Source organism: Podarcis cretensis (assembly GCF_951804945.1).
Source record: "Podarcis cretensis genome assembly, chromosome: 11".
NCBI lineage: Eukaryota > Metazoa > Chordata > Lepidosauria > Squamata > Lacertidae > Podarcis > Podarcis cretensis.
Window position 1 is genome coordinate 2452831 of NC_137180.1, and position 25749 is coordinate 2478579.

Consider the following 25749-nt stretch of genomic DNA (forward strand, 5'->3'; position numbering starts at 1 on the left):
CTCCACCTGTGATTTCTGAGGGTCTCCGCCTTCGCTGTGGCGGTCAGACCCTGTTTTTCACGGAGCAAGTTCCTCCCAAATGGAGGAGCTCCGCCATCGCCGGAGGCGCCAACCCGGAAGTCAACTTAAGAGAAGACAGATACAACATGCTTTTAAAAATATTTATTCACTCTTATATTGATTAATACAATTCTAATAAAGCAATACTTCAGAACGTACCACCTACTCTAATACTCTGACACGTTAAGCAGATAGTAGTTGTACTACCCCAATACAGCATGAGTTGATTGATCAGGCCAATTAGTAGGACAGAATCTTATAAAGCCAGGCATTGTTGGAGTTAGATGAGGTATGATCCCTTTTCAAGTGTATGTTTGTGTATCCTGAAGATTAACGCTGGACTTTCCCCCATAATTCCTTGCCCAGATGGGTCCTACCTGATCTCCACCTTATGGCATATAAGGAGTTCATGATCTGCTTGTGCCATCTTGGCACTATCTTGTTATGCCCCGATGCACAACCAAACAGGTGTGCTGTTCTTGCTGTGCCATTTGTTCACTAATGCCCTTCTCCACATCCGTTTGTTACCAATCCTGAACATATTTACTAATTCTGTTATTTCTGCTTAACACTGCAGTTAGACTTCTACTTTCAGCTATTCAATATATTATGCTTCAGTTAACGTGACCTATCTTAAGCATTTAAACATTTTAATCCCCCTCTTCTATATTAATATAGTTCTATACTATAGAAATTTAATAATTATATGTATTAAAGCTCCTTCACACAACTGCTATTCTTTCTGATATTATTCATTCAGAAGTCCTATCAAAAGAGTATATTTCTGAGTGTCTTCCTTTTAGAGTTCTCCCTAAAAGCACCAGTGTGTCTGGAACGCCACAAGAGAGAAGCCTAGGGCTAAGTGCCTCTAAGTGTACTTTTTTGTCCCCCCCATAAAATATTTGAGGGGGCTGTACCTCCCCAAAGTTGATGGGCATTGCCATTCAGATGGTATGTGTGTGCTGCAACTTGTGATCAACTCTGCAGGGTGGGGCTTACCTGCCCCCCCAATATATTATTCAAGTTGGCGCCCCTGGTTGGGTGCAAACTCCTACTGCCTTTACAAGGCATTTGGAAGGCTGGGAAGGGCTGGAGCTGGGCTGGCAAAGGATCTGCTGGATCTTAAGTCACAGCATATTTCGTGTAGTAAAAATACAAGTTTATCTCCTACCCCCTTGCACCCTTCTTGGTGCAAGTGATGGGGCTGCAGCTGTGCTGGTGACTCCGCTGCTCTTCTGAGCCCCCACTTCTGCCCCGGTATGATTAGAGTTGCATTCCTTAGTAATATAGATGAAAAACAGGAGCAGCACAAGGATACTTTATGTTACAGGAAATAGCATTTGAATTACGAGATCACACTAAAGTCACCAGTGTTGTGGAAGAGTAATAGTTTGGAATTATATTGGAAGAGCAATAAAGTGGAACCTTTAATATGAATTATACCTTATACGAAGGGACGCGGGTGGTGCTGTGGGTAAAACCTCAGCGCCTAGGACTTGCCGATCGAAAGGTCGGCGGTTCGAATCCCTGCGGCGGGGTGCGCTCCCGCTGCTCGGTCCCAGCGCCTGCCAACCTAGCAGTTCGAAAGCACCTCCGGGTGCAAGTAGATAAATAGGGACCGCTTACCAGCGGGAAGGTAAACGGCGTTTCCGTGTGCGGCTCTGGCTCTGGCTCTGGCTCTGGCCAGAGCAGCGATGTCACGCTGGCCACGTGACCCGGAAGTGTCTGCGGACAGCGCTGGCCCCCGGCCTCTTGAGTGAGATGGGCGCACAACCCCAGAGTCTGTCAAGACTGGCCCGTACGGGCAGGGGTACCTTTACCTTTACCTTCACACCTTATACAAAGTAACTTAAAATTCTTTAGAATCATAGAATCATAGAGTTGGAAGAGACCACAAGGGCCATTGAGTCCAACTTTAAAATTAGCCTTGACTAATTTTCCTTCATTTGAATCTACACTAAACGTGAAACACACAGAGTCATATCAAAAACAAACATTTGAATGCCTTATACTCTTTTCACTTCCTTAGATTGCATTTTTGGAACCAGCCGAAGAGCAGGAGAAACTGGCAAAGAAGTGGGGATTCAAAGCATCTGACATCCGAGAGCTCAGTAATAAGTATGCATTATGTTTTATTTTACTTTTGTCATCAGATATTTTTGTCTTTATCATTTTCAATAAGGTTGTTGTTGTTGATGATAACGAATTGTATTTATGAAATACCTTTTCTGAGTGTTTGGTCTGCTTTGCATTTTCTCCTGTTATCCCCACAACAGTTCTAAGAGCCAGATTAGTACAACTATCTATATATTACAGTGGTACCTTGGGTTAAGTACTTAGTTCATTCCGGAGGTCCTTACTTAACCTGAAACTGTTCTTAACCTGAAGCACCACTTTAGCTAATGGGGCCTCCTCCTGCTGCCATGCCGCCGGAGCACGATTTCTGTTCTCATCCTGAAGCAAAGTTCTTAACCTGAAGCACTATTTCTGGGTCAGCAGAGTCTGTAACCTGAAGCGTCTGTAACCTGAAGTGTCTGTAACCTGAGGTACCACTGTACATAGTATCCCTATATTTTTGAAAGTGGGGGTGCTGATGTTGTCAGATGGGGCAAGTGCGTGGTCTGCTGAGATTTGAACTGGGACTTGCCACTCACAAGTCATGCTCCAGTTGTCTTCTAACATGCTAAACAGGAATGCATGCACAAACATGAGCTCAAGTACATGGAGGAAAGTTCCCTTCCAAAATAGTCCACTGTGGAATATCCGTTTTCAGAAGAACTGTGCCTCTGAAAACCAGTTGCAGAAAGGGAAGCAACTGGTTTGCCAATACAGGGTGTTGGGTTAGAATCTAGTTGCTAGAGAGACCTTTGGCTTAAATTAAAGCAATTACAAATTTATTCATGTTCTAAAAACCAAGGAAACCATATATTATGGCTCCCACCTTAACTTCTGCTCCATGTTATTGATAAATACCGTTTTTTGTATACAGTTTGACCTTCGTATATCAATATTTTGCCTTGACGTTCAGCCCAATCTTCTTCCCTTGCAGGATGGGTATAATGCTGAGTATGAACGTTAAATAAGAATGTTGTTACATGTTGAAAATAATCACATGGAATACCCATTGGAGGAAATGGATGCAACAGTACTCCCAAGCATTTTTCTGCTGTATGGTTCCAAAGACACGTTAAACACCTGACTTTACACTTTCCCAGCTGCTTCTCTGTTCCAAAGTGTCCCATCCGAAGCAGCTTTGTAATTAGGCATTGTAGACAAATTTTGCTTACATTGACAGAAGTCAGTTAAATGTGCAAAGCCTGAGAGAGAGCCAGTCTATGGGTACTGCTCCAAAGTGAGTAGCTACAACTGAAGGGTGTGAGCCTTACTTTCAAGTAAATGCATTTAGGTTTGGGGTGTTAATTGGTACTGAAGACAGAATGGTCTTTTAAAATGGCAAGATTTTTATTTTTCATCTTTATTGATTTGCATTTATAAAGCATTGCCATAACAGGTTGATTGCAGATTCTAGCTGAGTTAATAAGTGTAGGGTGACTTGGGTAGAGGGAAATTGGCAGAGCAGCATGATATCTCTTTGTTTACCATCTTGTGCAATAGAAAGGAGGCTATGTTTCAGTTACGCAAGAAACATTTGTGCAGATCACACTTCTGAAACCCAGCTGAGAGAATAACACATTGACACACAATTCGGCAAAAGTTCATTAAAATTAGAATGCCGTATAATCATGGTTTGCACTCTGTTCAGGTTTGCTTTCTTTGAATGTTAAGATTGTCAAGATTTACTAGTATCATGGAAAGCAAATCTTATTAAAAGTGTTCAGTATAATGGAGGCCTGGTTTATGATTGGGCTGCTTCAGAATTAATGCAACCAGAAAAAGAATTGACTACAGTGGTACCTCGGGTTCCATACGCTTCAGGTTCCATACGCTTCAGGTTACAGACTCCGCTAATCCAGAAATAGTACCTCAGGTTAAGAACTTTGCTTCAGGATGAGAACAGAAATCGTGCTCCGGCGGCGTGGCGGCGGCAGGAGGCCCCAATAGCTAAAGTGGTGCTTCAGATTAAGAACAGTTTCAGGTTAAGAACAGACCTCCGGAACGAATTAAGTACTTAACCCGAGGTACCAATGTATTTGCCAGGATGTTCATAAATTACATGGGATGATTGACTGAAATGCTGAGAATAATACAGGAAGTGTGGAATACAGCAGGAGTAGACATGAGAGAGGCGAATCAGTATTATATTACTCATAGGAGCAATAAGCATAAAGCAAATATTGTATAACACTTATCTAATGCAATGTTCAGATCATGGACACAATCCACACAAGGGTTATGTGATTCTTTCACTAGGTCAAAGGCCTTATATTTTTCTGTGCTTTTTAACTGTCGACAGCATTTAGTGCTTAGTGTTAACAGCTGCCATCTTCCCCTAATGGAACTGAAGGGTTCTAACTGAAATAAAATTCTATTGTAACTGAAGAATGAGCTATCAAATGTGACAAACAAACAAATATTAGCCCTCTTCGAATGGCATTTGTGGGGTTATCAGTGTGTTGATGAAGAGCGAAGGGAGAAATGCAGGGTCCCCAATTGCCTGTGCGTGTTCAGGTTGGGTGCTTTTAGGCTCTGCTTGAGGTGAATAAATGGTAGGGCAACCAGTGGGTGCTCCCTCCATGTATTGAGAGCCCCACTCTTGTCTGTATTGTTCCTTGTGAAATGGAGATTACTCTTTTGTTCAAAAGTGACATTTGATATTTATGTGCTGTGTTGTTGTTTTTTACTATGTGCTTAAGCTGAGGATTGTTCCACAAGCATATTATTAAGACCCAGGGCTTAAGATACTTATGGGAATAATATTTTAAAACGTGTTTTTCTTCTTATTTTTTCATGTATTTTCTCCTCAGTGAATTCTTCATGCCAGGTTTGGTTGATGCACACATCCATGCTCCACAGTATTCTTTTGCAGGAACACGAATTGATCTGCCTCTTTTGCAGTGGTTGAAGGAATATACCTACCCAACAGAAGCCAAATTCAAAGACAATGATTTTGTGGAAGAGGTGTACACTAGAGTGGTGGTAAGTATATTCTGTCTTGAGGGTTAGGATAGTTTATGCCTTTGTAAAACAAGAGCATTTCAAGTGGATATGCTGAAATAAAGGCAGCCCGTTAGATTCTCTAATCCTCTTGTGAGTTCCACATGTACACTCCAATAAGAAGTACAGTAGGTGACAAACATTTGCTTATAAACAATTTATAAACAAAACATTAGCAACTTGAATAACTAGTAAGCCAGCAGCTTTCAAGGGTTTGAGATGCAACTCTTTCCTAGTCTTACCTGGAGATTGAGCCTGGGAATATTTGCACACGAAGCATGAGCTCTGTCTGTGAGCTGTGACCCTTTCCCAGATGGGTGACTGGCTCCCAAGGTGCAGTTGTGTGTGTGTGTGTGTGTGTGTGCATGCATGGGCAGACACACATGTACACTTTCTCTGGTAGAATTTGGCTTAGTTAAGTTGCTTGAATATTACCATCTTCAGTGGAACATGTTATCAGAAATAAGCATGCTTATTCAGGCAGTACCTAAGGCTCAATTAAGGGACGCGGGTGGCGCTGTGGGTAAAACCTCAGTGCCTAGGACTTGCCGATCGCATGGTCGGCGGTTCGAATCCCCGCGGCGGGGTGCACTCCCGTCGTTTGGTCCTAGCGCCTGCCAACCTAGTAGTTTGAAAGTACCTCCGGGTGCAAGTAGATAAATAGGGACCGCTTACCAGCGGGAAGGTAAACGGCGTTCCGTGTGCTGCACTGGCTCGCCAGATGCAGCTTTGTCACGCTGGCCACGTGACCCGGAAGTGTCTGCGGACAGCGCTGGCTCCCGGCCTATAGAGTGAGATGGGTGCACAACCCTAGAGTCTGTCAAGACTGGCCCGTATGGGCAGGGGTACCTTTACCTTTACCTTATGGCTCAATTGTTGGAACCGTTTGTGGTGGTCAGTATGAAGCCTAAATGAAATTCAGTGATATAAGTGGCAACATGATGTTGTATGTTATGATACACTGTTTTAAATGCAATAAAAAAGGAGTGGGGAGACAGAATGGAATAGCAGATTGATAAAAAAGAAGCTAAGATAGAGAAATGATAGAAGAAATGGAATTTGCACATTACCTTGCACTTTTTTATACTAAATAAATATTTAAAAGACTTAGAATACTAGGGAGGAGAAAGGCAAGGGGAGGAAAACAAGCACAAAGTAGAAATTTAGAAACATGGGTGACATGTTATAAATGTACCATGCAAGTTAGAAACAGGGAATCTTTTTAAAATGAGTTGAAGATGCTATAACGGAAACATTTTTTCCATTATATATAAACTCATTTCTTTTCTTTTTTTCTGTTGCCTCTGGCCACTTTTTTGCACATTACAAAAATCTGTGTCGTCTATGGTGACTCCTGAAATTTGCAGTTGAAAATTTTTTGTCTAGCATTCATTGCAGGACTGTTTCTGCAAATAACTGAAACAGAGTTCTTTTTTACAGAGGCGAACGCTTAAGAATGGCACAACTACAGCCTGCTACTTTGGAACAATTCACACAGATGCTTCTTTGCTTCTCGCTGATATTATAGGTAAAATGATAATGGCTCTCCACAACTTAAATAACATAAGAATTAGGTTGCTGGTTCTGATGAAGTCTCACTCTGATTGTATATGGCGTCTCTCACAATTGGTGGTCTGATTTCTCTAGAAAAGCTTGCAGACAGCACAATGGAGACTAAACACTTATTTTTCTTCAGCAAAATGAAGGTTGCAGGTTAGCTGTGGAGATCAGAGCTAACAGCCTGGGTTTACAAGGAGAGATTTCTTAGTAGGTTTTAAAAAGAAAGGCTTGCCAGAACTGCGAATTGAAAGCATTGTTTTGAGTTTTGTTCTTTACAGATAAATTTGGCCAGAGGGCATTTGTGGGTAAAGTTTGCATGGACATCAATGAGAGTTTTGAAGAGTACAAGGAGACCACTACTGAATCAATTAAGGAGACGGAAAGGTAAAATGCTTTCTTCATGTACAAATTAGGTAGCATATTTTTCTAAAAATAATGAAATAGGTAAAACATAGAATCTAAAAGTTAAATAGAAGACTTGATTAAAACATAAATATTGAGCTGTAATATGACCACAGAATCTAAGTATCCTGCTATAGCTATTTTTATAACCATGTTACATTCTTAAGAATACTTACCCTTGAAGTAAACCAACAGAGACACATTTCTTCTTGAATAAATTTTTAAATGCACTTCTAATTTTTTAAAGCATAAGGTGTCTATTTCTGTCTTCCATGTTTTTAACAGCTTACTATATATCAGAAGAGAAGGGATTTAGCTTGCATCCGGTTTACAAAGAGAGTTATCAAAATAAGCCTGTTGAAAACAAAGGGGGGATAGTATTAAATATCTAAGTATTGTGCATGTAACGTTGTTAGCAAATCTTGGGTCACTGAAGTCATGTTTTTTGGAACATAAAATGGTAAAAATATATAAAAATACATAACAATATATTTTGGATAGTTTAAAAGATTTTGAGGATTATTTATACTTCTGTAATTACAGATTTTAAGCTAAAAAAAATAATGTTCCTCTTATATTGCTTTTGGAGTTTCTTCATCACATCCTCCTCCTCCTCCTTTTTCCTCCACCCTCTCAGATACTTTCCCTTTTGTGTTGTGTCCTCAAACTGGAATCCTGATGGCAGTACCTGTCTTATTGTTCATACTTTAGTTTGATTGTTGCTGAAATCTAAGGTGCAAGTGGATTCCTCCTTGCCCCTATCGCAGCCCCTTGCGCCCAAAAGGAAAAAGGCAGACTATTATGCTAACTGATAAAAAGAATCATGGTATTGCAGAGTTGGAAGGTACCCTCAAGGGCAATCTAGTCCAACCCTCTGCAGTGCAGGAATCACAGACACATAGGGGTCACAGACAGAACTTGTCTATCATGTTTAGCTTCATTCGAAAAGTGTTGAATAACCAAAGTTTATAGGCATATTGTTAAACATCTTAACTGGACCTAGCAATAAAGTGCCAATGTGTTTTATGTGTACATCTGAGAGACTCAATACCAATGTACACCACATTGGGACGTGTCTCTAATGGCTCCTTGGAATTTCTTCATGTCTGTGCAGGCGCTGCCATGTGCAGGAGCATGTTTCTAGTGCCCACATTTAGGATGACTTTTAGTGGCATCCAATATATCCTATACATGTGGCTGATAAGGAACCTGCTTTCTTACAGCTGCTACAACATGTGCTGTACTTGTGTGTGACTCACCCACAGTATCAAAGAAAAACTGCTGCTAATGTTGCTTATTTAGTTAATTAACCTGTCTTCATAAACCTTCAAGGAAATTCTCATTTTTTCTACATACTTTAAAAGAAAATAAATGTTATTTAAAGGAGATGCAGGGGAGGTAGACAGTATCAAAGAAATGAAGAAAAACAGATCTTAAATTAGAGCTTAATTTTTTTGTGGACATAACTATTGTAAATGAAACATCGATTTTGCCATCTAAAAATAAGGCAATAAAAATAGAATTCATTTAGGTTTGTGATACACAGCCAAAATTAAGTTTTTACTTTTTAAAAGAAAAATACTGCCATTGTAGTATATAATTATGCTTTCACTTCATTTCACATGTTATCTATTTAGTTGTCACAGGAAGCATAGTAATGACCACTTGTCTGCTGTTAATTACCAACAGCTTGTGTAGATTTGAGATAAAAATCCTTAGCTGCTGTACATTTGTACAGTCCTATTAACCTCACTGAAAAAGTGATGATTTACTGTGTCAAATTTACATTGTCAAACGATCCATACGAAAATATCTTTCTGTTTGTACACATAATGGGGGGGGGTGTAGCCTGCATGTGGGGGCTGAATAATGAGGCAAATTGAGTTGATGTGTAATCCACTCCGGAGGGACTCAGTGTTTCTGTAAAATTCATCCAAAAGGGAAGGGAGTTGTAACCATTTTTAAATTCACGATTATAGTGATTATAGTGATTGGGGACCACTTTGTTTTATATAGAGATGCTCAGAACCCAGAACACAAATCAAAGCAGAGCAGACACACAACAATTCAGAAACAGATAAGAATTTTTTTAAAATGCACAGATACAAGGTACACCCCTGATACAGAAACACAGAGGGACTGACATGCACAAATATAATGCTAATTTTAAGAATGGTTGTAACTTGCCCTGGGACCTCATATTAAAGGATGGAGAAATCTAGATGATGGTGATGAATATATTTTTTATATATTTTAATTTCCTACCCCAATCCTTTCAGGTTTGTTAGAGGAGTACTGGACAAGAAAGTAAGTAGAATTTCCTTTCCCTTCCCAGAACAGTCACTGGTCATGTTGTACTCCCAGGGCATGCATATTTCTATGTAAATGATAAGATGTTTTCCTATGTAAAAGGTTAGGCTGTATGGTAGGGGTCATTAACATTTTTAATTTGACAGAGTTTGGGGGATTCTGGTCACAAAATAGCCGCTATGGGGCAGGGCATAACACAAAATGGGTGCCATGGGGAGCATGGCAAAACACAAAAATTGGGAGACAGCTTTAGGCTTACCTGATCCTGACGGGGTAGATCACACAACATTGATTTTTACTGATTTCACACCCACACACACTGATGCTGTTACTGGCTAATAGCAGCAGGGAGTGTTCCTCAGTACCAGGAAAAATACACAAGGTTACAACACTACTCTCCTCATTTCACAGAAATCATTTGGAAGGCACCTGCACATTTTGCCCTATTACTTTCTTTCTAAGAGGGATAGGAACTAGAAAGAAAAAGAAAGAAAGAAAAAGCCAGGGGAACCCTTACAAGGTACCCACAGACACTGGGCTGGTGATCCTGTCAGAATTCACGTCTCACCCTTGAGCTGAACTAGACATGATGGAGACAGACCCATCTATCTGATCTGTCCCAATCATTTGAAACGGAGAGGGATACAGTGGTACCTAAGTTTTTGATCGTCTTCGTTGATGAACGTTTTGGAACTTGAATGCCGAAAACCCAGAAGTAAATGCTTCTGTTTTCAAACACGCCTCAGAAGTCGAACGGCTTCCACTGAGGTACCACTGTATTTTTCTCAGTTTTCTCTGTAAATTTGCAGACCACCCTTTGCGCCTCAGTTTTCAAACGTTTCAGAAGTCAAACAGTTTTCTGGAATGGATTACGTTCGAAAACTGAGGTTCCACTGTAGTTCTGTTTAACCCCACTCCAGACTCATTGCCATTCCTGGAGCCAGGCTGAGGGGAACGTGAAGTCAGAGAGACTGCAAGGAACTAAGCCATATGTGGATCACGCTCCTTGTAAAGAATGATGGGTTATAGCCTGAATTTGCACATGCTGAGCACTTTGTCCCTACTAACTGATGTCACTGTTTAGCTATCTGAAATTGTGGTTTAGCCATAACAGAACAAAAACTGTGTGCCTTGGAAAAAGTAATCTGTACAGGCTTAATTTGTTCCCATTTTTAATAATTTGCCTAAGAAGTAATCTAAGAATAGGTATATTTAACATGCTGTTATACACAAATGTCTATTGTCTTTTTTTGACATTTTCCCCAGTATCCAAGGGTTCACCCCATAGTAACGCCCCGCTTTGGACCATCCTGTACAGAGGAACTGCTTAATAGCCTTGGTAAGCTGGCAAAGATTCATGACCTTCATGTGCAGGTAAGTTTTTTGATATCATATTTAGTGAAAACTCATGTATGCAGCAATTTCAAATGACAACTTTTTGGGCTATCCCCCCCCCCCTTCAAAGAAAAAGCTTAACAACTTTTGTGTTCAGATTTTTACTTCTTGAAATATGGCAACCCTACTGTAGCTTAGGAAACACCAACTCTGTTTAGGCCACCAGCCCTGATGTCAGGCCCTGCAGTCATGATATATGCATGGGAAATGGAAAACCCAGTGCAATTTTTTTCATGCTCATAAGGATCAGCTTCACACTGAGTAATTCTTCTTATGGCAAGAGGTCTGCCCCGGGGAGTTGAAGAGTTAGCTGTCTAAGAAGGCTTAGTTTTTGCTCTGCAGTGCGCACAAACTTTAGATCAGGAAACAGCAAGAAGCTTTGTATTTAGAATATTTTTACTGTAATTTCCACGAGACTGTCCCTTACAATGGCCTTCATTTGTCTGACTGTAGAATCAAATGTACTTAAATAGGAATGGGAACCATTCTTTATAACTATTTCATTATATAATAAAAGTGCAGTGTGGTTAATTATTGCTGGGGGCTCAATCTGGCTTTTTGTGGGGAACCTTTGCCAGCACTCTGAACAGTAATACATTGTGCCAGGAAAATAGGTTCCGTTTGCACACCTATTGCAATTTGTAATGCTGTGTGGAATGTGGTTTTTCAGGTGTCACAGACCTAATGATTAATGTCCATGACATCATTTGTAATGATCAACACACACTTCCTATCCAATCCCATTTTATGAACATTTAAACCATTTTGGGGGCTATGCATACTCCACAGAGTCCTTCAAAATGGAACAAAAGCTGCAGTTTTCTGCATGCTGTATTTGTGAGCAAGAGTGGCTTGTCTGGTGGGATGGAGCCACAGTTGCTGCTGCTTATCAAGTCAGAGAGAGGTGAGGCAGTAGCAAGTTAAGGGTTGCACAGATGCACTGACAGGAGTGTCAGATGGGCTCCCTGCAGACGCCATCCACGCAGACCTGATCTCTGTTGTGGTCAGTAAGCAGCAGCCATTCCACTCCCAGGAGAAAGTTGCCACACCTCTGCCACTCCTGTCTGTGAGTAAGGCCTATTGAACACAGTGGAACTTACTTCTGAGTAAGCATGCACAAAATAGCACTGGAAGCAAATCAAGAAGTGCTGAAAGCCAACAGTGCTAGTTCCTTCTTCCCTCTTTCCCGCCTTCCCAAAGAACGTATCACTATTTTGTGAGCCTTTGACCTCTTCCCCCCTCCTTGATATTTTTTCCAAGGCTATGTGCTCCTGCCACCACACAAATCTCTTTCTAATAAGCCTCTATCTATATAGAGACACAGATACTTAAATAGATCTATAATATATGCAGTGTGTCATTTCCTTGCAAGCTGGCTACTCCCTTGACTAGAATATCTTTATGTTGTCACCTGGGAAGATAATACAGAAGATGGTATTCATAATTAACAGTGATGTGCTCTGTAGAATCAAAGCCATTACACACTTGTTTGGAGTGGGGAGTTATGGTGTCTTTTTGTTCAAGCTAACCATATATTGAAATGCTGACCATTGTAATTGAACCCCATTTCTCCTTACAGAGTCACATAAGTGAGAGTGAAGGAGAAATGAAACTCGTAGAAAAATTATTCCCTACTTATCAAAACTATACAGAGTTATATGATAAAAACAATCTTCTTACAAACAAGGTAGAGTGCTTTTACAGAATACTTAGATATGTTATTGGGGAGGATGCATTTGGTGGGGTTTCTAGCAGACAGAGTCCTGGCTCTCTTATGGCTGCTGCTGCTGCTGCCACCCTCCATTGTGGTGACTGAGTGCTTGCTGCTGCCGCCATGCCCAAGTGCCAGAAGGAGATCTACTTTGGGAAGGGAAGCCCGCCGTCAGGGCGCTTGGCTCCTGTTCCGGAGTGGTGGGCACCAAGAAAAACGAGCATGGGTCCGCCTGCTCCAGCACCAGGAGGCTCTCTTCCCTGGGATCAGGGCCGTAGGCAGCCCTTCTCCCTCTCACTCCCCCCCAATTGGTGGGCAGCGTTGAGGCGGGAACCAGGTTTGTGAGGAGAGAGAGAAGGAGAGAGTGAAGCAGCAATGAAGGGGGGCACAAGGCCTCTCAGAGGTGAGAGACAGAGAAAGGCGCGTGTGCGCCCTTGCTCATGGTTGGGCAGTGTGAGGAGGTGTTCAATGTATCTCCTCAGCACGGCCGGCCAGACTCACCATGCGCCTCCGCTGCCCAGCCTCCCTCTCTCCCCGCCGGCTCTCCTCCGCCAGCTGCCTGGGCAAGACCTGGGAGGAGGGTGGCTGCGGCAAGGTATCGGGTGTGTGGGTTAAGGAGAAGAGTTTGAGGCACCTCTGTCCACTTTGCTTTGGTCACAATGCACAATAACATAGCCTGAGGCCCCTTATGGGGTGGTGGGGTGTGTGTTGGGGAGTTGCAAAACATCATAGCCATTGGCTGCTTGGAGGAGTGCTTACATGTGTGTGTCTCCTCTTTTTTGCTCTTTAAAATAAGGCAACCCTAGCAAATTCCCACAGATTAAAAAGTGGAGGAACGTGTGCAGACACACACACAAACAAACAAACAAACAAACAAACAAACAAACACACTTGTCTGCATTTGAATTAAAGCAGTGTGAATCCCCAGGTTTTTCAGACAGTTTTCTTTGTGATTGTTTCCCCACAGAAGCACTCTGAAATTAATAAACTTGACTTTGAGGCAAACTTAGGTTTTTCAATTACACTTGTGAGGGAGATTTTTCAAAGACACGCAAGGCATTTTCAGTTGCCTCTGAAAATCTTCAGGGAATACGTCTCATTTGTCTTTGAAATTCTCCCTTTGGATTTTAAGATTTGCATAGCATTTTATTAGCTGACTTAATGTCAATTAGCAGATTGCATACACAGCATTAATCACATTAATGAGATTCAAATTTAAGCACAATGCTTCTAAATAGAGTCATTAATGATGAGGGTTTACTACCAAGAGTTTAAAAGTTTGCGTATGGCAAGGCCCTGATATGCTTCCTTTGATTATCTGAGAAACAAACATTACCGTACTTTCTATTATAAAGAATATCCTTCATTCAAGGTAGCATTAAACAACCACAACAAAAGCCAAATAGACTCAATTTCACTGCTTTTCATTCGTATTTTAGTTGTTTGGATAAAATTTACTGGGATATATGGGCAGTTCACCTTGGTCATTTAAGAGGTCAGGAAAAGAAATACGAACGGTATGAAGGACACATAACAGCCCATGGAAGTAGCTGTTCTAGCACGTGATAACCTTTGTAAACACAGGATTACACCATTCCTAATTGTGTGAATGATAATACATCTTATTTGGCTCTCTTGAAGAGAGCAAATGAGCTCACAGCAGAGTTATGAGGAATGAAGAGAGGCAATTATTCTTCAGAGCACCAGGGCCCTCTCTTGGTATTGTCCTCTCTAGGTATAAGTAGAAGCAAAATGATAGTAAAAGTTAAGAATAAAACAAAAATACAAATTACACTGTTTTTGTTTTACTCTTTAGACAATAATGGCTCATGGCTGCCATCTTTCTGATGAAGAACTGCAAGTTTTTAATCTTAAAGGAGCTGCCATTGTACATTGCCCTAATTCAAACATATCGTAAGTAAAATAAGTTAATTCATTTACAGTAGGTAATACCTAGGGACGCAGGTGGCGCTGTGGGTTAAAGCCTCAGCGCCTAGAACTTGCCGATCGAAAGGTCGGCGGTTCGAATCCCTGCGGCGGGGTGCGCTCCCGCTGCTCGGTCCCAGCGCCTGCCAACCTAGCAGTTCGAAAGCACCCCCGGGTGCAAGTAGATAAATAGGGACCGCTTACCAGCGGGAAGGTAAACGGCGTTTCCGTGTGCGGCTCTGGCTCTGGCTCTGGCTCTGGCTCTGGCTCTGGCTCTGGCTCTGGCTCTGGCCAGAGCAGCGATGCCACGCTGGCCACGTGACCCGGAAGTGTCTCTGGACAGTGCTGGCCCCTGGCCTCTTAAGTGAGATGGGCGCACAACCCCAGAGTCTGTCAAGACTGGCCCTTACGGGCAGGGGTACCTTTACCTTTACCTTTAATACCTCATAGAGGTGTGTTTCAGATAATGCTGTGTTTCATATTTGTGTTTTAAAGTTCACCACATTTCAGTGTGGATAGCTTGAAGGTTTAGATAATTTTAACATGGGATGATGGAATCGGCACTGTACTGTTCTCTTCACAGAGAAAATAGATGTTTGCATGTACCCCTTTGAAGGGTCAAAGCAGCCTGTTTCCAGATGTCCCCAAGACAGATATAAATCTGGGTGCTCTGAAGTGGCCATCTGTTTTACCAGCCCTGTGCCTGTGCCCCTGGCAGTAGAGGCCAAGCATGGGGAGGGCAAGGGGGCGCACATTTGTGGCAGGGCGTAACAGGGTCCAGCAGGTGGACGGAGACAGCGGGTGAGGAGCCTGTTGCAAGCGGGCTCTGTTTAGCTCCATGAATGCACCCCCATCATGTGCCTCTACCCCAGCTGCTTAGCCCCCCGGGGGGTGCAACACTTGCCCTGCCCCAGGCACCAACAACCCACGCTATGCCACTGCCCAAAAGTCAACCTGAGGCATGAAAATGAACTGGCATGGGGATGCAGTGAAGGGAAGAGCTGTGAGTAGTTATGGGATTTTCTTATTGATATAGTGAGTGCTGTTTTGAAAGCTACAAGTAGAGCAGTAATCCATGAACCCGCCTGTTTGTTTGCAGCATTAAATTGGGATGGCAGGACTTTGTCTTTGAGACAAAAAGTGAAAAGTTTCAAAAACAGATAGTTTCTCTGAAATGGAGTAGCTGGGAGGCAGGCTTGCTGCTGCTGCTGCTGCTGCTGCATTCCTCACTACTGGCAAGAATCATGGTGCCTTAGACCAGAACAAGACATATAATGTACTAGGGAGATACCTCTGAAAATGACACCCCAATAATATGCATATAGGGGGAACAGTCATGCTCTGCTGTGTCTTTCGCATGATGCAAATTCTCCCACCACCAGCAGCCTTTGATTTACAGTAGATAGATAGAGAATTTATTACGGTCAAAGACCAGCTCACATAACATAACACAATAAAAACAGCGTTCATAAAATATACAATTGGAGCAGATTGCAGCAATAGCTCATGAGTTAAAATTGAGATATATACGTACATCCGTACAACTGAGATTTGGGCTACCATAAAATATTGACCCTGAGGCACCCCAAAGGATGACTTCAGCATTTCCCTAGTAAGCTATTTTACTCTGTGCCTACAAATCTGGGCGCAGAATCTGGCTACCAGCCAGGTCGTCTTGTAGATTTACAGTACAATAAAGAAAATTGACAATGCGATAATATCACATGGTATGAGTTCCTACTGGGGATGTAAGGAAGCAAAGATTTCCACCCTGTTCTCTGTCACCATCAGCACTGTCTCCATTTGCTACAGTTTAGCTTCTAGCCAAAACTTACATTATTTATTTCTTAATTAATTGTTTAATTAATTTCAAAGCCTTTCGGTGGAAGGAAATGTTAAAAACTATGCAGAAAATAATGTAATTATTTAGATAACATTCATAGATTAAAATAAAGATAGTAAATATTGCTCATATTCACTTGTCTGATTTTTGTTCCTGGCTTGGGATGAGCATGCAAAGTGAGGCATTTTTTGCTGCCATTTCTGACAGAATTCTCTGACATCCTAGGTCCTGCATAAGTATGAATACTGCTCCTTTCTCCACCATAACCTATGTAGGAATGTTCACCATGTGATGTGATGCTATCACATCATGAATTTCCTTGACTGTGCTGTTTTTTTGTGGTCAACTCTGTAACCTTCAGGTTTCTGGACTACAACTCCCATCATCCCTCACTATTGCTAAAGCTGGCCAGAGCTGATGGGAGTTGGGGTCCTAAGCATAAGAACATAATAATAATTGTACTTTTAATACTAAAGTTCCCTTCACCAGCAGGACCTGGGGGTTGGTGTTTATGACAATTTAAAATACAGAAAGGGCGAAAGATTTATATGATCTGAAGGAAAACAACAGAATGTCTTTTATAGGAAAAAGAGAAAAGAAATATCTGTCTTGGGCCCGGTCTTATTCAACATCTTTATCAACGACTTGGATGATGGACTCAAGGGCATCCCGATCAAATTTGCAGATGACACCAAACTGGGAGGGGTGGCTAACACCCCAGAGGACAGGATCACACTTCAAAACGACCTTGACAGATTAGAGAACTGGGCCAAAACAAACAAGATGAATTTTAACAGGGAGAAATGTAAAGTATTGCACTTGGGCAAAAAAAAATGAGAGGTACAAATACAAGATGGGTGACACCTGGCCTGAGAGCAGTACATGTGAAAAGGATCTAGGAGTCTTGGTTGACCACAAACTTGACATGAGCCAACAGTGTGACGCGGCAGCTAAAAAAGCCAATGCAATTCTGGGCTGCATCAATAGGAGTATAGCATCTAGATCAAGGGAAGTAATAGTGCCACTGTATTCTGCTCTGGTCAGGCCTCACCTGGAGTACTGTGTCCAGTTCTGGGCACCACAGTTCAAGAAGGACACTGACAAACTGGAACGTGTCCAGAGGAGGGCCACCAAAATGGTCAAAGGCCTGGAAACGATGCCTTATGAGGAATGGCTAAGGGAGCTGGGCATGTTTAGCCTGGAGAAGAGGAGGTTAAGGGGTGATATGATAGCCATGTTCAAATATATAAAAGGATGTCACATAGAGGAGGGAGAAAGGTTGTTTTCTGCTACTCCAGAGAAGCGGACATGGAGCAATGGATCCAAACTACAAGAAAGAAGATTCCACCTAAACATTAGGAAGAACTTCCTGACAGTAAGAGCTGTTTGACAGTGGAATTTGCTGCCAAGGAGTGTGGTGGAGTCTCCTTCTTTGGAGGTCTTTAAGCAGAGGCTTGACAACCATATGTCAGGAGTGCTCTGATGGTGTTTCCTGCTTGGCAGGGGGTTGGACTCGATGGCCCTTGTGATCTCTTCCAACTCTATGATTCTATGATTCTATGAATATCAAAGCTAATGGATGAACTGAAGAACTATGAGAAGACAGTAATAGATAAGCCCAGAGACCTAACTACCACACAGAAAATTAAAATCTTACAAACACAACTGGCAATTACAACACAGAATGAAATAGAACAAGAAATAAAAGCCTTAAAACAAAAGCAATTCGAACATGCTAATAAACCTGGTGAACTCCTGGAACAGCAATTATCAAAAGGAAGGAAACCAAATATCATAAACGAAGTCCTAATAGGGGACAGAATAATATCCAACCCTAAAGACATTAGAAGTGAATTTTGGAATTATTACTCCAAAAAAGGTAAAGGAGCCCTGGACGGTTACGTGCATCGCCTATCTCACTTCAGGCTGAGGGAGCCGGCATTTGTCCACAGACAGCTTTCTGGGTCATGTGGCCAGCATGATTAAACCGCTTCTGGCACAACAGGACACCGTGATGGAAGCCAGAGCACACGGAAATTAATATTACTTATTAACGTTAATCAATATTAATATTTAATGTTAATAATTGAATAATTGGAGGTTAATATGGTCATGAAACTGTTACGAAAAGGAGCAATGCAGCAGCGAGCTGCAGCTGGCTGGAAAAGCCAAACAGGATGTTGATGTTTGTGACTGTACCGTGGGAGCAAAAGGACAGTCTATTCACTGTACTGAGCACTGGATGTTAGCTCAGTGTGTCACCTGACATGTACTGAAGTACAGGGGTGGAGTCTCTCTGCTGTTGTTGTTTGAAGAGTACGGACGTGTTTCTCTGTACTGCTGCATAGACAGAAATAAAGGCATGTAAATACATTTCTGTCTGTCTCTTCCCCCCTCCTGGGGAAAACAGGGAGGAGGGAGAGTGGTGTGTTCTTCTCACGTCAGAGGAGAATCGCCGATAGATGACCTTGCCTGTCTCCTGCCGGGGGTCGCTGACAGGGAGGTCAACAAGGAACTCAAGCCAGATGCCTGGAGAATGGCAAATTCCTCTGACTAGGCTTGAAGATTCCAACAACTGGTAGCAGCTGCCGGTGGTTCTGATCCATGGAAATCTGCCTGAGAGGTTGATGGATGGTATGCCATCCTCTGCACCAAGGGAAGCTGATCAGACAGCTGGGCATCGAGACGAGGTGATTGCCAAGCGACGGAGCCCCAGAGGTATGGAGATTTATGGCTGTTAAGTGAACGCGTTAAGGAAAAGTTTTTGGCTCACAAAAGTGTCTGCATTTGGAAAAAACCAGCACTGAGGGGAAAAGCAGCTGCATACTTTGCATACCTAGATAAGGACTGGTATGCACAGTTGCTAAGCAACGAAGAGTCAGTACAGTGGAAAGTTACTGACTTGGGGCTGGAACACGGAGTGTGTTTTGTCTACTTCGCTGTTCTTTGCAAGGACTTTTGAGCAGCTTGCGGTTTTACTGCCAAGTGGAAAAGGCAGTAAACAACCAAGAAAGGCCTTTGGGATTTTACAGGCTCCAGAGTGAGAGCTAAGGCCTAGATTCATAATGGATGCCAAGAAGGGGGGAGGCTTGCCTTACCCACCTCCCCTGACAAATGACAATTATGCCTCATGGTCTGTAAAGATGAAAGCCCTGCTGCAGAATCAGAGGCTTTTTGGGGTGATTGAGAACCCCATCCCTGCAGCACCAACGCCAGGTTGGAATTCACAGAATGTGAGAGCCAGGACGGCCATGATTCTGTGTGTCGCAGATAATCAGTTGGTGCATATACAGGATTTGCAGTACGCGCAAGAGGTTTGGGACACGCTGTGTAGAACACATCAGAGAGATGCTGGTTCTTCAGCGTTGCTGCATTTTGAAAAGCTGACAAATTTGAGGCTTGCGCCTGATGGAGATGTTCAAGCGCACCTGACGGAGATGAAGTTTCTGCGCCAACAGATGGCGGAGCGCAATTTTCATCTACAGGAGGAAGTGTTTTGCTTCATGGTTATAAACAGCCTGAATCGGACTTATAAAACGGTTGCTAGTCAGCTTGGTTCCCTACCGGCACAGCAGTTGACCGCAGAGAGGGTGTACGCAGTGGTTCTGAATGAACATGACAGACTTGCTGCACTGGAAGTAAAGGACAGGGGGAGGGAGGAACGGAGTTCTAGCTCTTCCACTGCTACTGCTACTGGAGAGGACGCTGTAGCTTTGAACGTTGTCCGATGTTACAATTGTGGACAGACTGGACATCTTCAGCGGAGCTGTAAGAGGCCACGTCAACAGAAAGAAGCCAAGGGGAGCTCTGCAAGGCCTGAGGCGTCAGGCAAAAGTCGTACCAAGTCACAGGTGAAACCTGCAAAGGCTTTGATGTCGAAAGGAACCACGCCAGAGGTGGGAAACTCGTTTATAATTGACACGGAGTGCACGAAACACATGACCCCACACAGAGAACTGTTTTCAACATTTAAGAAGCAAAGCTTCGCTGTGAAGCAGGCCAACTGTCAGGAGCTGGCAGTGACCGGAGTTGGGACTGTGTATCTTGAGAGTCTGAACTTGACTATAGACAATGTGTACTTGGTTCCTGAGTTGAGATTCAATCTGCTGAGTGTTTCGCAGATCGCAAAGAAAGGACTGAAACTGTCCTATGATGCTGAAAGCTGCAAGATCTTCAAAGATGGAGAGTTGTATCTTTCTGCCAGAGAGAAAGATGGACTGTATTTGTTGACTTTTGATCAAAGTGATTACATGAAATGTAATTCATCTGGTTCTAATGTGATTTCTCTTGCAGGTGTGACAAAGGCCACGCAGGTGACCAGAGTCGACAAAGCGTTTCAGCGGGTGTATGCTGATGTGATTGGTCCTCTAGCACCATCTAGAGGCAATGCAAGATTTTACCTTGTGTGTATGGATTGTTTCTCACATTATGTTTCAGTGTATGTTTTAGAGAAACCACAAGAAGCCTTAGAAAGGTTTAAAGAGTTTTGTGACAAGGTTAAAAATGTGCATGATGCTAACATTGATTGTCTTTTCACAGATGAGAAGCCAATATTTCTTTTACAGGATTTTCAGGACTTCCTGCAGAAGAAAGGGATAAGGCACCGAGTTGCTGTTTCAGCGGAAGCGTGGAACAGGGGTGTCTGTGTACGGGTGAACAAAGAATTGCAAAAGGGGATGCAAGCACAATTGCTTAGTTCACATCTGCCACATGAGTAGTGGGCGGAGTCGTTAATGTATTGTTATACGTGGTTGAGAAAGGTTTCAAAAGAATTGGGATGTTCTCCTTTTGAGAAGCTGTTCCATAGAAAACCTTCTGTCGCCCATTTCAAGGTTTTTGGGTCTCATGTGAGGACAGAGGCTCCAGGGGGAGTAAAGAATGCCAGAGGCATTTTTGTGGGATATGAAAAGGGTCTCTACAGAGTAATTTTGTCTGAATCTGGTCAGGTGATTCTCACAAAATTTCTAGAGAGCGCTCCTGAACAGGAGAGAGTAATTGTTCACACATTTCCCACAGAGGACAATTCAGATGATGATGATTTTACTGATTACAGTGGTACTGATGAAGACAGTGATAGCTCAGGGAGCTCAGTTGTCACAGTCATTGAGAGGAAATCTCACACAATAGCTAGACCTTCACAGGTGGAAGATGAACCACTGTTTACTATTGGTACTGGTTCTCTAAAGAGTCCTGAGACTGAACCAGTGAGCAGAGAGGATCAGCACCTCATACGTAGGTCTGAGAGAGTTACAAAGGGTATACCACCCAAGAGGTATTCAGAAGAGTTTGCCAACTTAGCTGTTGCATGTGTTGCTGTCGTACACAACCGAGGACAGGTTGAAACTGTGTCAAAGTCAGAGAAAAGGCACAACAGAGAGTTGCTAGCCAAGGTAATGCAGAAGCACTCATTCCTTGGAAGCCAGACAACCAAAGAGGTACACTGGGGAATCCAGTGGCGGGGAGTTCCAAGGGTGGAACTGAAACAACAGGGGAGTGTTATGTGTATAACAACTGTTTGTTTTCCTCTTTGGATCAAGCTTTGCTCGCATCACGCATTGATTCTTTTGGGGGAGTATGTTACGAAAAGGAGCAATGCAGCAGCGAGCTGCAGCTGGCTGGAAAAGCCAAACAGGATGTTGATGTTTGTGACTGTACCGTGGGAGCAAAAGGACAGTCTATTCACTGTACTGAGCACCGGATGTTAGCTCAGTGTGTCACCTGACATATACTGGAAGTACAGGGGTGGAGTCTCTCTCTCTGCTGTTGTTGTTTGAAGAGTACGGACGTGTTTTTCTGTACTGCTGCATAGACAGAAATAAAGGCATGTAAATACATTTCTGTCTGTCTCTTCCCCCCTCCTGGGGAAAACAGGGAGGAGGGAGAGTGGTGTGTTCTTCTCACGTCAGAGGAGAATCGCCGATAGATGACCTTGCCTGTCTCCTGCTGGGGGTCGCTGACAGGGAGGTCAACAAGGAACTCAAGCCAGATGCCTGGAGAATGGCAAATTCCTCTGACTAGGCTTGAAGATTCCAACAGAAACAAGCTAAGTTAGGAAAATTGCTTGGAGCTGATGGACTTTTTTCGATGTATTATAAAGTCTTCCAAGAAACAGTGGCACGACCAGTGGCAGAGGTAATGAACCCAGTTCCACCTTCATGGAAAAAGGCAGGTATAACATTAATTCCAAAACAAGATAAATAGCTCCACACCCAAAGAACTTCAGGCCAATCTCTCCATTAAACAATTATTATAAATTATTTGCAATGATGACGGTATTGAATATGGTAATCCACAAAGACCAAGCCGACTTTTTGCCATCAAGACAAATGAAAAACAGAAATATCTTGGATATAATTGAATACGTGGAAAAAAGGAGGGAGAAGCAAGCAGCAATCCTGTCTCTAGATGCAGAAAAGGCCTTTGATAACATTTTATGGATCTTCATGACAAAGATTCTAGACTATATGGACTTTGGACCAGCCTTTACAAATGTTGTTAAGGCAATATACAGAGAACAAAGAGCAAACATAATTATTAACAAAAAGATCACCAACAAATTTCAAATAAAAAAACGTACAAGACAAGGATGTCCCTTATCTGCATTATTATTTAATTTTGTATTGGAAGTACTTACAAGAAAGATTAGGGAGAAGAAGAGAATAAAAGGCACACGGATTGGACAGAGAACGTATAAAATTAAGGCCTTTGCAGACGACATAGTAATAACGGTAGAGAACCCATCCATAAGTTTACCAATAGCCTTGGAAGCTATCACAACATTCGACAATCTAGCGGGATTCTGTATTAATAAAAAGCCAAAAGTTAACTCAGAATATAAATAATCAAACAGAGAGAGAACTGGAAAATGACCTAGGAATCAAAATGGAATGAAAAATTAAATACTTAGGAATGTGGATTGCATCCAAAAATCTGAATCTATTTCAAGATAATTATAATAGAGTGTGGACTGAGATAAAAAAAGACTTTAAAAAATGGAAGTGAATGAATTTGTCTTTTTGGGGCAGGATTCTGTAGTTAAAATGAATGTCTTCCCCAAAATTATATTTTTATTCCAGTCACTACTGGTGATATCCAACACCAACTGCTTCACAAAATGGAAAAAGGATATGCTAAACTTTTTATGGCAAAGAAAAAACCCAAGGATCAAATACAAAATTTTAATAGATGAGGATCAAAGGGGGAGGTTTGCTCTCCCAGATCTGAAATTATATTATGAAGTAGCCTGCCTAAGCTGGATGAAGGAGTGGATCAAATTGAAGGATATAAATGTGCTGGACTTAGAAGGAGCTGACCTGATCTACGGATGACATGCGTATGAGAAAACTAGGGTGCACAGAGGATTTTTAAATCACATGATTAGAAGGAATCTATATAAAGTTTGGATGAGGCACAATTTATGGAAATGATCAATGAACTTTTCAGCATGTTACCAAATTAGAAAAAATGCAGTATACAGTAGATGGTATTTGACACTGGATAAGCTGACTAAAATGTACCAAAAAAATTCAAAAGTGTGCTAGAAATATTTGGAAGTAGAGGGTTCCTTTTTTCCTTTATTTATTTATGTGGAAATGTAAATGGAAGCATTTCATAGAATCATAGAATCATAGAGTTGGAAGAGACCACAAGGGCCATCGAGTCCAACCCCCTGCCAAGCAGGAAACACCATCAGAGCACTCCTGACATATGGTTGTCAAGCCTCTGCTTAAAGACCTCCAAAGAAGGAGACTCCACCACACTCCTTGGCAGCAAATTCCACTGTCAAACAGCTCTTACTGTCAGGAAGTTCTTCCTAATGTTTAGGTGGAATCTTCTTTCTTGTAGTTTGGATCCATTGCTCTGTGTCCGCTTCTCTGGAGTAGCAGAAAACAACCTTTCTCCCTCCTCTATGTGACATCCTTTTATATATTTGAACATGGCTATCATATCACCCCTTAACCTCCTCTTCTCCAGGCTAAACATGCCCAGCTCCCTTAGCCGTTCCTCATAAGGCATCATTTCCAGGCCTTTGACCATTTTGGTTGCCCTCCTCTGGACACGTTCCAGTTTGTCAGTGTCCTTCCTGAACTGTGGTGCCCAGAACTGGACACAGTACTCCTAGAAGAAGTACCGTATTTTTCGCCCTATAGGACGCACTTTTCCCCCTCAAAAAATGAAGGGGAAATGTGTGTGCGTCCTATGGGGCGAATGCAGGATTTCGCTGAAGCCTGGAGAGCGAGAGGGGTCGGTGCGCACAGACCCCTCTCGCTCTCCAGGCTTCGCGGACCTCTCCGCAAGCAGCGGGAGCCAGCCCTGGGCTCCCACGGCTTGCAGAGAGCTGCCTGTTTGGGGACTGGGGTTGGGGGAAGTTCGGGCCTCCCCCGCCCCAGCCCCGCGCCTGGGGGGGGAAAAATATTTTTTTCCCCTTTATTTCCCCCCAAAAAAACTAGGTGCGCCTTATGGGACGGTGCGTCCTATAGGGCGAAAAATACGGTACATTCTTCTAGGTGTAATTGGGAATGAATTACCTAAGAAAGCCCACAACCTATTTTTATATGCAACAGTGGCAGCAAATATATGCAAGATATTAGAAATTAAGAGAAATCCTAGGGAAAGAACAATGGCAATACAAATTAACTGAATATGCAGAGCTTGCCAGTATGGCATCTAAAATAAGAAATCAAGACAATAAATTGACAAGGAGTGAGTGGAAGAACCTAGGGGAATATTTACAAAAATTGGACCTCAAAGTAGGGGTTACTTTGTGACCTTATAAAATATAAGTGTGTGGAAAATTGGGTGAAGGAACTAATGCAGGCATAGGCAAACTCAGCCCTCCAGATGTTTTGGGACTACAATTCCCATCATCCCTGACCACTGGTCCTGCTAGCTAGGGATCATGGGAGTTGTAGGCCAAAAACATCTGGAGGGCTGAGTTTGCCTATGCCTGAACTAATGTATATCCAGCCAAATAAGATGTATAAAGAAGTGTCATGAAATGCTGGGTGGGAAGTCAAATAGATTTATTGTGTATGGTATGGACAAGAAGATGTAACTGAAAAACTGAAAAAACGCATACTACTACTACTAATAATAATTCAGAATTAAAAACAATTAAAACAACTTACAGTCACAGGAATATGTGGGACACCTCAGTTCCAAACAGTGAAACAACAAAGAATGGAAGTAATGGGAGAAAACTCTCTTTTTCTTAGCCAAGGTTTATATAAAAACTTTTTTCTAGGCTTCCCTTTATGAAAGACTTCCAATAGCCTCATTTGACAACACATGGGTTTTTTTGTTTGTAAAGATGGCACATTTCCCCCTTCTCCTGCTTCCCATCCAGGTTGTGCAGTGGCCTTTTAAACGCAAGGAAGGTTCTGCAGCATCGCGTGAAGCTGGGCCTGGGCACAGGTGAGCCATTGAC

At 42.5% G+C, this 25749-nt stretch overlaps 1 protein-coding gene across 1 annotated transcript in view; it reads left to right on the forward strand.

Moving 5' to 3' along the window:
- Window positions 1-25749, forward strand: part of GDA (guanine deaminase) — a 51510-nt gene that overhangs the window by 13223 nt on the left and 12538 nt on the right. Inside the window, exons 2-10 of the mRNA XM_079996117.1 lie at window positions 2090-2178; window positions 4986-5157; window positions 6616-6703; window positions 7014-7119; window positions 9417-9444; window positions 10714-10821; window positions 12422-12529; window positions 14370-14467; window positions 25669-25736. Of these exons, the coding sequence (XP_079852243.1) occupies window positions 2090-2178; window positions 4986-5157; window positions 6616-6703; window positions 7014-7119; window positions 9417-9444; window positions 10714-10821; window positions 12422-12529; window positions 14370-14467; window positions 25669-25736 (865 nt within the window). The remainder of the gene's footprint in view (window positions 1-2089; window positions 2179-4985; window positions 5158-6615; window positions 6704-7013; window positions 7120-9416; window positions 9445-10713; window positions 10822-12421; window positions 12530-14369; window positions 14468-25668; window positions 25737-25749) is intronic.